Below are 14,888 nucleotides of genomic sequence, written 5' to 3' on the forward strand. Positions count from 1 at the left end.
GTAACTCTCTACTGAGGGACCCTGGGTAGTGTAGATTTAGTCTCACCTGTTCAGCGAACAACACCATGATGGTGTATTTCCCTGCACCGGGGGGGGTGTACTTGACAGTGAAGGTGTCATTGTCGTTCTTGATAATGTCAAAGTTGATGTCAGCCTCAGCTGGACCCACCACTCCTGGAGCACACTTGATCCCAATACTGATGTCTCCTGTGGGAGGTCAATATATATGTATATCTACCGGTACAAATGAAGAAATCTCATAATACTGTGCCTATCAGTATCAATAACTTTCTGATCTTTTACAGTTGCAGGCACTAAAGTTAGGTTGGTATTGGCAGAACAAGTGCAAGACGATGCTCGTCCATATGGCGGCGCACAATAGGCCCAGCGTCGTCCGGGTTACGGTTTGGCCGGGGTAGGCCGTCATAAGAATCTGACTTGCCTAGTTAAATAAAGGTTAAATAAAAAATAAATAAACTGCCTTCTCAATGGTTTTAAAAGGGAAGAAATGGTTTTAAAAGGGTTCCAGCAGGGTGAAAATGGTATACCTGGAACTCTACAGGGTTCTTCTACAGGAAGAAGCCGAAGAACACTTTGAGTAGTATTTCCTATTAACACACATACCTTGTCCAGCCTCTGCGCAGTCCACAGTGAAGAAGTTGGGCTCGTTTGCCTTGAGTCCTGTCTTCTCCACTCCTGGACCATACACCTTGACCTTGTCTGGGTGGCAGCCCTCTCCAACAATCACCTATACACACAGAAACACACAGTGTTTTTCAGACATAGGCAACACTTGACACACAACACTATTGTTGCTACCTAAAGTACTCATATCCCTTTCTAGTGGAGTATCATTTTCCCTAAATAAGAGTAGGCTAGCTGGGCTTATGTAAACTTGTATGAGACCTGAAGACTTGTATTGGCTCCCCGTCCCTTACCTAATGCCTAGTCTTTAGTTCAGTGGGCTAACACGGTTTAGTGACACACAGGAGATCCCGGGTTCAAATCCCAGTGGGTCGGTCCTACTCACCCTGAAGTGGCTGTTGGGCACTTTGACATCTCCCCAGGTGATGATGATGGTGTGTTTGATGGGCTTGATGGGAACGTACACACACAAGAAGGTCCCGTCTCCCTTATCAGTTATCTTAATGTCGATGGTGACGCTCTCTGTATCCTTGGCGTAGATCTTCAGATGGCCTTTGCCAGCCCCGCGGGCATCGATCGTGAACTCTGCTGGTTTGTTTACGATGACCCCTATGGGCTCCAGGCCTGGACCGAAAGCTTTCACCTGCAACAGAGAGGTAAACATTAATGTGAGTTGCATAGAGGTACAATTACATGTGTGTGTTGTTTGTACATCAGTGTGTTTTTGTGCGTCATAAAAACTACTCCTGTAAGGGTGGAGCTAGGCTGGTGTGGTGGGAGGAGCCTAACCTTATCAGGGAAGCAGTCATTGGTTGCAGAGAGGATGTGGGCCATGAAGGGGCTGCCCTTGATGTCTTCGTCATCACATATGACATGGACAGCATAGTAATCTGGCCTAGTGGGCCAATAGCGGACATCGCAGGAGCCGTCACCTTTATCATCACACTCTATCTTAGCCTGGGATGGACCCTCGATAGAGAAGCCTGGAGAGAGAACGTTTGACTTTAGTCTCCCAATCACTCAAGGCATATAGGTCATTTTCCTCTGCACACCTGTTAGAATACCAACTGAACTTGTGACTATAAAGAAGAAGTAATGTAAAATGTAAAGATAAATTCCACTAAAGAAGTTTGATTTTGTTACTGTCATCTGATCCATTACTCTACTTGTTCAACTACTTTACCCATAATGCCCCATGTCCCTCATGTCTTGGCTTACCCAGAGTTCCCACTTCCGTGCCGACGGCCTCCACCACGAAGTCAGCCGACTTGCCCACCCGGCCGGTCAACAGACCAGGACCCCAGGCTCTCACCTTCTGAGGGCCTGCCACCTCACTCACCTCCACATCGAAGGGGCTGAAAGAGACACACAGAAATAGGTAAAGAAAAGGAAAGGAGGGTATGTTGCAGTAGACTATGTAGGTGCTGGACATTGGGAAGTGTAGTAAACACATTATGATAACTTTATAAATACTTTATATGCTATTATTAATTAGGATTTAATAATTAACAAACACTAATAGAACATTAAAAAAGCATTATAATTCATAAGCATTTCTACACATTTCTAAGCATTTAAAACAGCTTATTGAAAGTCCTTACCTGTGTGGGATAGGCTGTCCTCCCCAGGTGATGTTGACGGTGTATTTACCAGTCTGGTTAGGAAGATATTCACATTCATAGACACCACCAATATCTTTTACTTTCACTGGCTCCTCATCTCCACATGGTCCAGTCACTGAGACCTTGAGCTCTCCGTTGCCAGCTCCCTTGGTGAAGACCTTGAAGTCTGCCACCTCCTTGACCCGCACCCCTTTTGCCTGAAGGCCTCTTCCTGTGGCACGACACGTGTCAGCATTGATGGCTGGAGAGAAGGAAAGGGGTGGAACCTGTTGCGACTCTAGGGGCGGTATTTTCAGTTTTGGAAAAAAAAAAATCCCATTTTAAACGGGATATTTTGTCAGGACAAGATGCTAGAATATGCATTGACAGCCTTGGATAGAAAACACTCCAACGTTTCCAAAACTGTAAATATATTTTCTGTGAGTATAACAGAACTGATGTTGCAGGCGAAAGCCTGAGAACAATCCAATCCGGAAGTGACTCATGTTTTGAAAGCGCTGCGTTCCAATGAGTCCCTATTGAGCTGTGAATGTGCTATCAACCAGCTTACGCTTTCTACGTATTCCCCAAGGTGTCTACAACATTGTGACGTAGTTTTACGCATTTATGTTGAAGAATAGCCGTAGGCAGCAAAATTGCGTAAGTGGTCACCTGATGGCTCCCAGGGTGACTCTCGAGTAAAATACAGAGGTAGCCATTACTCCAATCGGTCCTACTGAAAAACTAATTGTCCCGACGGATATATTATCGAATAGATATTTGAAAAACACCTTGAGGATTGATTATAAACAACGTTTGCCATGTTTCTGTTGATATTATGGAGCTAATTTGGAATATTTTTCGCCGTTTTCGTGACTGCAATTTCCGGTCGATTTCTTAGCCAAACGTGAAGAACAAACGGAGCTATTTCGCCTACAAAAATAATGTTTTTGGAAAAAAGGAACATTGGCTAGCTAACTGGGAGTCTCGTGAGTGAAAACATCCGAAGCTCATCAAAGGTAAACAATTTAATTTGATTGCTTTTCTGATTTCCGTGACCAAGTTACCTGCTGCTAGCTGGACAAAATGCTATGCCAGGCTATCGATAAACTTACACAAATGCTTGTCTAGCTTTGGCTGTAAAGCATATTTTGAAAATCTGAGATGACAGGGTGATTACCAAAAGGCTAAGCTGTGTCTCAATATATTTCATTTGTGATTTTCATGAATAGGAATATTTTCTAGGGATATTTATGTCCGTTGCGTTATGCTAATTCGTTTCAGGCGATGATTACGCTCCCGCATGCGGGATGGGGAGTCAGTAGAGGATTTATTAAGGAGAGTGGTACACAGACTGACAGATTGACAGACTAACCTGGCAGGAGCATTCACATACGAAACAATGTCGTATGCAAACATGATGCAGGCAAGAGGCTATAATGAATTTCATTTTTAAGGTCAATGAACATAATCAGTCAATCAATTCCATATGATGCTAGCTTTGAACTTTGACACAATGCAGTATAGGAATATCACAAGTGAGAATGCCAAGAGTGTGCAAAGCTGTCATCAAGGCAAAGGGTGGCTACTTTGAAGAATATAAAATATATTTAGATTTGTTTAACACCTTTTGGGTTACTATATGATTCCATATGTGTTATTTCAGAGTGTTGATGTCTCCACTATTATTCTACAATGTAGAAACTAGTACAAATAAAGAAAAACCCTTGAATGAGTAGGTGTGTCCAAACTTGACAAGTATTGTATATCAATACAACCATGTATTGGTTGCAGCATGAAGAAACTAATTGAGCTTCCAGGCAACAACTGACTTAACAATTGGTCAGTCTAATAGAAACATTGATTGCAGGCTTGGTTACACTTAAAAGTTTGAAGCAATCACACCTATGAATACTAACCCAAATCAAGGAAACACAACAAGCCAAAAATGCAACATTTCATAATGCAATCTGAGAAGCACTGACTCGCTTAGACTAAAATCACTTTCCTGGAAAGTTTCCTACTAGTCAAGAACATTCACTTGGCTGCATAATAGAAATGTATGAGATATCTGTCTCCAACACCAAGCTGCCACAGGCAAGGCAGAAACCTCCCAAGCAAGGCACTCCTACTTGGCCCTCAGAGGGCATGGCATTGCCACAGGAAGCATACAGGGCATCGGGAAAATGGCATAGGGCACAGGACATAGGTATGGTGGGGGCCGGCTAGCATACCAATGGGCACAGGCCTCCACCTAGACAACCCATACTAACTTGGTCTGCACTTTTTGCCTCTGAGGGTAGGGACACCACCCTTCTTGCCCTCTGGGTCCTTCTCCCCACCGGGAGAGGTGAATGCAGACTGGGGATTTATCTGAACTGGAAGAGGACCCACGATAGAGGGAGGAGTGAAACATCACAGACAGGAAGTTGGTTTAACTTCAACCTAACACTGACTGGTCATCATGGCGACGTGTTGGCTGCGACGAGTGATTGAAATAACTGTGGAACTAAAGAGTGATAGATCAACATCAGAATGACACAATGCAACAGTAGTGCCAACAACAGTGATTTGTGTAGTGACAGTTGGTAATTGTTAGTGACAGTTGGCTCAGTGCTAACTTACCCTCTGTGATTTGAACCTTGAAGGGGCTCTTAAGGATCTCCTGACCGGCAAACAGGATATGGATGGTGTGGGGGCCTTCCAACATGGGCCGGTAGGTGCAACGGAAAACACTGTCCCCCTTGTTTTCCAAGATCAGTTTCACCGTGTCTTTCTTCCCCTCAGGGTCCACGATGACAACGCTCACATCACCGTTACCAGCACCTAGACAGGATAACAGGAAGAGATCAATCAAAACACTGTTAACCAACCATGTGATCAAAACAAGGAAACGTGGGACATTGTTTTGGGCCCTCACAGTAAATTCCTTCTCTAGTTTTAGCAGTTTTGTAAGGAACTCATCTGATCACTGCTACTAATGTGTTCCTTGTCTGGTGTGTCCCCACTCCCTACCTGCAGTGTAGATGTAAAAGTAGGTGGGTTTGTTGGCCATGTTGCCGGTAGCTTCCAGCCCTGGTCCTCTGGCCTGGACCTTGTTGGGATCACCTATGGCCTTGTCCACGTTCACTGTGTAGGGGCTCTTATCAACATCCTGCCCAGCAAATAGCACTTTCACCTGAGGAAAGAACCAGTAAAATGTTCCTTTGAAGGCCCAATGCAGACTTTAAAAAATATATATATTTCAAATAATTTCTGGGTAACAATTAAATAGCTTACTGTAATAGATTTACATTGGCAAAATTTGGGAGTGGTGTGAAATTTAGCTGTTATTGGCAGAGGTTTGGAACTTTGTTATTGGTCTTATCAACCAATTTACTGCATGGTGATGTCACCATGGAAATCTGAAACTCCCGCCCATGCAAACCTGGTGATTAGAAGGTCCTGTGTAGATTGTATTTTCAACCAGCAGCTATCAGGAAATAACACTGATATCATATTTTCACACTTTTACAGTGTTAGTTTCATCAGCTGTTGTACAATATGATACAAAACAGGGGGAAATGACTTTTGACTGCATTGGGCCTTTAAGCTTTCCTTTAAAGAGTTTCAATGGGCTAGTAGTGCATTGTGATGATGAGATGTGTGTATAGTAAAGTCAAGTCAAGTAAGAATGTAAAGTTAAGTAAAATAAATCTATATGGGATATTGATGGTAGTGATCAGTTACCTTGTGGGCGCCCTCAACCTTGGGGATGTAAATAACGGTGTGGGTCCTGTTCTTGTCGTTGTTGAAGACCACCTTAGCCTCCTCAGTGTGTCCCTCAGGATCATTGACATACACCAGCACCTCAGCCTGACCTGCCTCTAGAGTTTCCACTGTGAACACTGCTGGCTTCAGAACCATGTTACCATTTGCCTCAATACCTATGGGAGAGAGAGGAAGATTACTTCATTGTACAATGTCCATGAATTTCCAGCAGAATTTATAGTTAGAAAAATCTGTGTAAAATAGAGAGTTGGTGTAAGAAGTGCGTGACTGGCTGCAGGGAATTCAGGCGCAGGAGAGCAGAACTGGGTAAAAACCGGAGCAGTTTAATAAGCAAAACCAACGGCACCCAGAACAACAAAATATGGTTACCAAATAACCCGTTGCGAACCAGTCATAGTGCACAAACACTTGACAACAAACAATTTCACACACAGACATGGGGGGAACAGAGGGTTATATACATGACAAGTAATGAGGGAATGTAAACCAGGTGTGTGGCAAGACAAGACAAAACAAATGGGAAATGACAGGTGGATCGGCAATGGCTAGAAGACCGGTGACGTCAACCGCCGAATGCAGCCCAAACAAGGAGAGGAACTGACTTCGGCAGAAGTCCTGACAGTTAGATGTGTTTGGGTCTATGGGCAGTATATGAAACAATACATTATGCTTATCAGAGATCCTGATTCACTTACATTACTTTAGTCATTGGGCAGATGCTTTATCCCCAAGTGCATTCAACTACAGTAGGTAAAACAACCTCACAACTATCGCAAGTAAAACTTTCCTTATCTACTAAATCTAGGAGATGGAGATGATTGTGGACTTCAGGAAACAGCAGAGGGAACACCCCCCTATCCACATCGATGGAACAGTAGTGGAGAGGGTAGCAAGTTTTAAGTTCCTTGGCATACACATCACAGACAAACTGAATTGGTCCACCCACACAGACAGCATCGTGAAGAAGGCGCAGCAGCGCCTCTTCAACCTCAGGAGGCTGAAGAAATTCGGCTTGTCACCAAAAGCACTCACAAACTTCTACAGATGCACAATCGAGAGCATCCTGGCGGGCTGTATCACCGCCTGGTACGGCAACTGCTCCGCCCCCAAAACCGTAAGGCTCTCCAGAGGGTAGTGAGGTCTGCACAACGCATCACCGGGGGCAAACTACCTGCCCTCCAGGACACCTACACCACCCGATGTTACAGGAAGGCCATAAAGATCCTCAAGGACAACAACCACCCGAGCCACTGCCTGTTCACCCCGCTATCATCCAGAAGGCGAGGTCAGTACAGGTGCATCAAAGCTGGGACCGAGAGACTGAAAAACAGCTTCTATCTCAAGGCCATCAGACTGTTAAACAGCCACCACTAACATTGAGTTGCTGCTGCCAACACACTGACTCAACTCCAGCCACTTTAATAATGGGAATTGATGGGAAATGATGTAAAATATATCACTAGCCACTTTAAACAATGCTACCTAATATAATGTTTACATACCCTAATTTATTCATCTCATATGTATACGTATATACTGTACTCTATATCATCTACTGCATCTTTATGTAATACATGTATCACTAGCCACTTTAACTATGCCACTTTGTTTACATACTCATCTCATATGTATATACTGTACTCGATACCATCTACTGTATCTTGCCTATGCCGCTCTGTACCATCACTCATTCATATATCTTTATGTATATATTCTTTATCCCCTTACACTTGTGTGTATAAGACAGTAGTTTTGGAATTGTTAGTTAAGATTACTTGTTGGTTATTACTGCATTGTCGGAACTAGAAGCACAAGCATTTCGCTACACTCGCATTAACATCTGCTAACCATGTGTATGTGACAAATAAAATTTGATTTGATTTGATTTGAAATCAGTGCTAGATTCAACTCACCACTGTGGTAAAGTATGGTCCCTATCCCAGTGGTACCCACCTGGTCCGTAAAACTTGGCTTTTTTGGGGTACAGCTGAACCCCTTTAGGTTTGAGGGGAGCGCCAGGCCTCAGTTTAGACTTGGGGAACTGGGACAGGTAAGTCATCATGGACTGTTCATCCACTTCCGGATCTACAATCTCCTCAGGGTTGATCACCTAGGCCACAAGGAGAGTGTGAAAAATTACTTACCTAGTCAACAAGCAGAAAGTCATGGGTTAGGGAAGTGATTTTTAACCGGTGCCTTGAGGAACTCAGGTGTGCCACAAAAGTCTTCCTGATCTTGTAAATTTTTTGGAACACACACCACGTGACCTGTGAATGCATATGGAATTTTGACTATTTTGCCACTACATTGAATGGTACATGGTTACTTCTGTATCACTGTTTCAAGTCTGGTGCATTGTTGTTTCATTATCATTTGAGGGGAGCGCATCATGAGCAAAGGCTGTCATTTTACTTAGCCTGTGAGAAGCATTAGCACAGGCAGGTCTGATTAGGCTGATTAGGCTTAGCTGAGTGTCCGTGATTGCACCCCAATGCACAAAACCGCTCGTCTGTAGCCCAAAATGTTCAAAACTAAATTACTTTTTTACCAGAGCTAAACAAATATCTTCCTAGTGGGGATTCACGGGACACTCTTAAAGAGGTACACACAAATTAATCTTCATGAGTAAAGAACTATGACAATAGTTCAAATAAACCCTATTTGATCTGTAAAAAAAATATTTGTCACTGAAAATAGAGGATTTGCAGTATGGATCTGCCAAGAAGGAGGTCATTACCACTAAATTAATTAATAGGAACATTTTAGGTGTGCCACATAAAAATAAAAATAAATGGTTGGCAAACATTGGGTTAAGGGTCAATATAGCCACAATTGTCTTACTTGACTTAAACACTTGTGCCCCATGGGAAGCATAGGTCAAAGCACATCTGTATTTAACCTTAAAGAGGATTGTTGTCTGGTCTTTACTGTAAATAGTCTTAAAGAAATCGATACAGGACTAAATGACTTAGTAGGCCTGGAAGATAGTCTGTCTACTTGGCAAAAGGTAGAACTTTGTTTAAGGACATAGACATAACAGACAGGCATAAAATATACCAATGTGAAGGCACATTTCCACATTGCATAGATTCTATTTCTATTCTATTTCATTGACTCCCTCCTCCTCCACTACACTCTTTCCCTCCCTGTTTTTGGCCATATCACAGTGTGGTGTAAATATCTTGACCCCAGTACAGCAGGGTTAAGCACTGCGGCCTCAGTAAGCCATGATTTAGCCCAGCCGAGAAGAGATCAACATCCGACGAGCTTCTCCTTCACGTCTCTATGGATTAAAATGACAATTTTTTACAACTAGCCACTACCGCTACCTAAGCGTGATCCGCGTCAACAGCATTAATGTAACAGTATAACTTTAGACCGTCCCCTCGCCCATACCCGGGCGCGAACCAGGGACCCTCTGTACACATCAACAACAGTCACCCACGAAGCATCGTTACCCATCGCTCCACAAAAGCCACGGCCCTTGCAGAGCAAGGGGAACCACTACTTCAAGGTCTCAGAGCAAGTGACGTCCCTGATTGAAACACTATTTAGCGCGCACCACCGCTAACTAAGCAAGCGTTTCACATCTGTTACACCAGCTCAATATTTAGTGACTCCCCATCCCGGGTCCGGGAGCGTAATAATCAACTGACCCTAATTAGCATAACGCAACGCACATAAATATTACTAGAAAATAATCCTATTCATGAAATCACAAATGAAATATATTGAAACACAGCTTAGCCTTTTGTTAATCACCCTGTCATCTCAGATTTTCAAAATATGCTTTAAAGCCAAAGCAAGACAAGCATTTGTGTAAGTTTATCGATAGCCTAGCATAGCATTATGTCCAGCTAGCAGCAGGTAACTTGGTCACGAAAATCAGAAAAGCAATCAAATTAAATTGTTTACCTTTGATGAGCTTCGGATGTTTTCACTCACGAGACTCCCAGCAAATATTCATTTTTTCCAAAAATATCATTTTTGTAGGCGAAATAGCTCCGTTTGTTCTTCACGTTTGGCTGAGAAATCGACCGGAAATTGCGTTCACAACAACGCCGAAAAATATTCCAAATTAGCTCCATAATATCGACAGAAACATGGCAAACGTTGTTTATAACCAATCCTCAAGGTGTTTTTCAAATATCTATTCGATAATATATCCACCAGGACAATTGGTTTTTCAGTAGGACCGATTGGAAAAAAATAGCTATTTAACGCAAGAATCACTCAGAGCCATCAGGTGACCACTTACACAATGTAGCCGCTTATGCTTATTCTTCAACATAAAGGCGTAAAACTACGTCACAATGCTGTAGACACCTTGGGGAATACATAGAAAAAGTAATCTGGTTGATAGCCCATTCCTTGCTCAATAGGGACGCATCGGAACGCAGAGCTTTCAAAACATGAGTCACTTCCGGATTGGATTTTTCTCAGGCTTTCGCCCTCAATATCAGTTATTTTATATTTTATACCCACAGACAATATTTTTACAGTTTTGGAAACTTTAGAGTGTTTTCTATCCTAAGCTGTCAATTATATGCATATTCTAGCATCTTGTCCTGACAAAATATCCCGTTTACTTTGGGAACGTTATTTTTCCAAAAATGAAAATACTGCCCCCTAGTCACAAGACCAGCTCAATATACACCCTAAGCCATCTCAGCATGAATCCCACCCTTGGGTGATGCCTTGTCATGAATGGCCGTGCTTCACTGAGACTATGCACGTGTTGTATCAGATAAACAAGTGAACAACTAGATAAACAAGCACTCAAATTGTACATCTGACAGTGTCAGTATTGGAATTGAATTTGGCAAATCTATATCTCAGCATATACATCTATAATAAGATATAATCATGCACCTACTCATGCACATACTCAACACTCAAACAAATTAAAAGGGGGAGGCTTGCAACCTGAAGAACACCATCCCAACCGTGAAGCACGGGGGTGGTAGCATCATGTTGTGGGGGTGCTTTACTGCAGGAGGGTGTGGTGCACTTCACAAAATTGATGGCGTCATGAGGCAGGAAAATTATGTGGATATATTGAAGTATCATCTCAAGACATCAGTCAAGAATGAACCAGACTTGTGGAGGTCTACAAAACAAATTCTGGGGTCTTGGCTGATTTCTTTTGATTTTCCCATGATGTCAAGCAAAGAGGCACTGAGTTTAAAGGTAGGTGTTGAAATACATCCACAGGTACACCTCTAATTGACTCAAATGATGTCAATTAGTTTATCAGAAGCTTCTATAGCCATAACACCATTTTCTGGAATTGGCCAAGCTGTTTAAAGGCAGAGTCAACTTAGTGTGTGTAAACTTCTGACCCACTGCAATTGTGATACAGTGAATTATAAGTGAAATAATCTGTCTGTTAACAATTGTTGGAAAAATTCCTTGTATCATGCACAAAGTAGATGTCCTAACTGGCTTTCCAAAACTATAGTTTATTGGGAACAAGAAATTTGTGGAGTTTTTGAAAAATTAGTTTTAAAACCTCTTAAGGCTAGGCGGCCCGCTAGCGGGACAACTTCCGATGAAACTGGAGGGCATAGGAATTGCATACTGGGAGATAGATTACATTTTTTCCCTGTATTTTCCATTGTAAAAGCATGGGCTCTCTGGTTTTTCTTTGGATTCAAATAAATAATCAGAAAAATTATGGATTTTAAACATTTAGGTACATACAAGTGTCTTGTATCGGTTGAAAGCTTAAATTCATGTTTATCTAACTGCACTGTCCGATTTACAGTAGCCATTACATCGAAAGCATGCCATGTGATTGTTTGAGGACGGCGCCCCACATCAAAATATTTTATTGACCGACAAAGGCTTCATAAATTCACAAATAGCGATTAAATATTCACTTACTTTTTCAAAATCTTCATCTGACTTGTCATCCAAAGGGTCCCAGCTATAACATGTAGTGTCATTTTGTTAGATAAAATCCGTCTTTATATCCCAAAAAGTCTGTTCAGTTGGCGCCATCGATTTGATTAATCCACTCGTTCAACATGCAGAGAAAGGAATCCAAAAATGTACCGATAAACTTTGTTAAAACAAGTCAAAATACTTTTCTATTGACTCCTCAGATACCCTAAAATGTAAAAGATGAAAGAGGTATGTTCAATGTGTCTCCTCTTCTTCGCGCGCGCATACACAAATTTCCAAGACCATGTCCCTGTAGTAAAACTCATTATTCTTACTCGTTTTGGAAGAAACAAGCCTGAAACCTTGAACATTGAGTGTTGACACCCAGTGGACGACATAGGAATTGCATACTGGGAAATTTTTTCCCTGTACTTTCCATTGTAAAAGCATGGGCTCTCTGGTTTTTCTTTGGATATTCTCCTACCATATCTATTGTGTTATAGTCTCCTACATTATTTAAAAATTTCTACAAACTTCAAAGTGTCTTCTTTCCAATGGTACCAATTACATGCATTTCCTAGCTTCAGGGTCTGAGCAACAGGCAGTTTACTTTGGGCACGTCAGTCAGGCGGAAATTGAGAAAAATGGACCCTAGCCTGACTCCAACCTAAGTGTATGTAAACTTCCGACTTCACCTGCATGTGGTTTCACATGTGATATTTTACATTTCTCATGTATGCTTTTGTAACTGCAGGGATTAGAACCCAGGTCTCCCACAAGAAAGCCAATGTCTTGACCTTACGAACGAAAGGAACAACACAATTCTGAAGTTGCAGGCGGGCCTACTTCATTATGTGACCATGAAGAACCATGACCGACTCATGTCCACTACACTTTCACATGTGCATTTTTATATTTTTATGTCAACTAGGGCAGTCAAATGATAAAGCAATGTAATTGACTTTATCGCAGGATCTGCTGTGATTAATCACAATTCATCGCAAATTCATAATTTGCTCAAATTGAGCTGAAATTTAAGATTTCTTATACAAAAAGCATTACAAGAATATTGAGAAACACTCCGAATGGATGGCTCAGAAATAAGAAATTATTATTTTTAAAGCACCTTAATTATTATACTCGTTGGAGGCTAAGTTACCTTCTTCCAGAATGGCATTACATACTGTAACATTGCTACTGCAACATGTTAACACCACCTTTTCACGTGAGGAGAATAACGCTATTTCATCACTACATTTGAACTTGCAATTACACATGTGAAAGTGGAATTTTCTTACATGTGAAACTGCAAATTTGGATTTGGACATGTGATTTGAACATGTTAAACTGCAAATTTGACAAGCCTCAAGGGGCTTTCCGTGGACAGCAGTCCCCAGAGTAGTGTGTCTTACCTGGGGAACGCCCAGCCAGTCGTCAGCCTGCTGCATAGCCTCTCTGGCATTCTCCACAGGCTGATTAGGGTCCCAGGCCTGCCAGTCAGGGCACAGACCTACAAGGAAAGAGAGAGGGAAATGATGGGAGAGAGGTAGAGAGGGAGGAAGGAGGGAGTGACTAAGTGGATTAAGATGGCATCCTCTCAGGGTTAAGATGGCATCCTCAACTAAAGCAACAGACGTCCTTTCACTTTCCCTGTCGGACACTGAGGGCTAAAGCAAACAGGCTAAACACTAGAAATAGACTTATTGGAATTAGCATTCCCATTCAAGTCAATGGGTCTATGATGTGTGGACCGCAATGTAATTCTATTTCTATGTGCTTATTTTTTTTATTTTTAATGTACCTTTATTTAACTAGGCAAGTCTGTTAATTAAGAACAAATTCTTATGTACAATGACGGCCTACCCCGGCCAAACCCTCCCCTAACAGGGACGACGCTGGCCAATTGTGCGCCGCCCTTTTGGACTCCCGATCACGGCCGGTAGTGATACAACCCGGGACCAAACCCGGGTCTGTAGTGACGCCTCTAGCACTGCGATGCAGTGCCGTAAACCGCTGCGCCACTCGTGAGGCCATAAATGATGTGCCTTGTGCTGCTAATGCTTAATTATCTGTTATCAATGCAGTTGAGTTCACTGACTCAAAGAACCCAGAGCTCAACAAGTCTAGTATGTCGTTATTACTGACACCGCGGTGCTGCTGTGTTACTGTAACATTATCGTGACGTTTACATTACATTGATCTGGCGCTGGAATATTGGCAGGGATATACGAGAAATACTTTCTCAAACAAAGGTGGGGACGACTCTTGTTCTACCTGATTTCTCTATCTGTAACAAAACTATAAGTCTGTTAAGAATAAATACACTTGTCACGCCCTGGTCAAAGTATTTTGTGTTTATCTTTATGTATTTGGTCAGGCCAGGGTGTGGCATGGGGTTTTTGTAATTGTGGTGTGTTTGTCTTGGGGTTTTGGTGGTGGTATTGGGATTGTAGCTTAGTGGGTTGTCTAGCAAGGTCTATGGCTGTCTGGAGTGGTTCTCAATCAGAGGCAGGTGCTTATCGTTGTCTCTGATTGGGAACCATATTTAGGCAGCCATATTCTTTGAGTTTGTCGTGGGTGATTGTCCTTAGTGTCTTACTTGTACTCTCTGTTAGTTTGCACTAGATAGGCTGTTTTCGGTTTTCATTACGTTTATTGTTTTGTAGTGTTTAGTGTTTAGTCGTGTTTACGTTTTGTTTAATAAATATGGATCGCAATCGACACGCTGCAGTTTGGTCCGACTCTCCTTCATCACCACTAGAAAACCGTTACAGAATCACCCACCACCAACGGACCAAGCAGCGTGTTAACAGGCAGGAACCACAGGAGAGGCAACAGAGGCAGCAGCAGCAGGAGCAGCAGCAGCTGCAGTGGGAGAGGCTGCACCACCTGGAGAAATGGACATGGGAGGAAGAACTGGACGGTAAAGGACCCTGGGCTCAGCCTGGAGAATATCGCCGCCCCAAGGAAGAACTGGAGGCGGCG

General features: G+C 42.5%; 1 protein-coding gene across 1 annotated transcript in view; it reads right to left on the reverse strand.

Moving 5' to 3' along the window:
- LOC112232475 (filamin-C-like) overlaps positions 1–14,888 on the reverse strand; it is a 59,695-nt gene that overhangs the window by 29,302 nt on the left and 15,505 nt on the right. Inside the window, exons 3-13 of the mRNA XM_024399487.2 lie at positions 13,316–13,413; positions 7,971–8,127; positions 5,976–6,172; positions 5,262–5,424; positions 4,872–5,072; positions 2,247–2,508; positions 1,864–2,000; positions 1,435–1,628; positions 1,031–1,288; positions 625–748; positions 47–207 (exon numbers count right to left, since the gene is read on the reverse strand). Of these exons, the coding sequence (XP_024255255.1) occupies positions 47–207; positions 625–748; positions 1,031–1,288; positions 1,435–1,628; positions 1,864–2,000; positions 2,247–2,508; positions 4,872–5,072; positions 5,262–5,424; positions 5,976–6,172; positions 7,971–8,127; positions 13,316–13,413 (1,952 nt within the window). The remainder of the gene's footprint in view (positions 1–46; positions 208–624; positions 749–1,030; positions 1,289–1,434; positions 1,629–1,863; positions 2,001–2,246; positions 2,509–4,871; positions 5,073–5,261; positions 5,425–5,975; positions 6,173–7,970; positions 8,128–13,315; positions 13,414–14,888) is intronic.

Source organism: Oncorhynchus tshawytscha, linkage group LG06 (genome assembly GCF_018296145.1).
Source record: "Oncorhynchus tshawytscha isolate Ot180627B linkage group LG06, Otsh_v2.0, whole genome shotgun sequence".
Classification (NCBI taxonomy): Eukaryota; Metazoa; Chordata; class Actinopteri; order Salmoniformes; family Salmonidae; genus Oncorhynchus; species Oncorhynchus tshawytscha.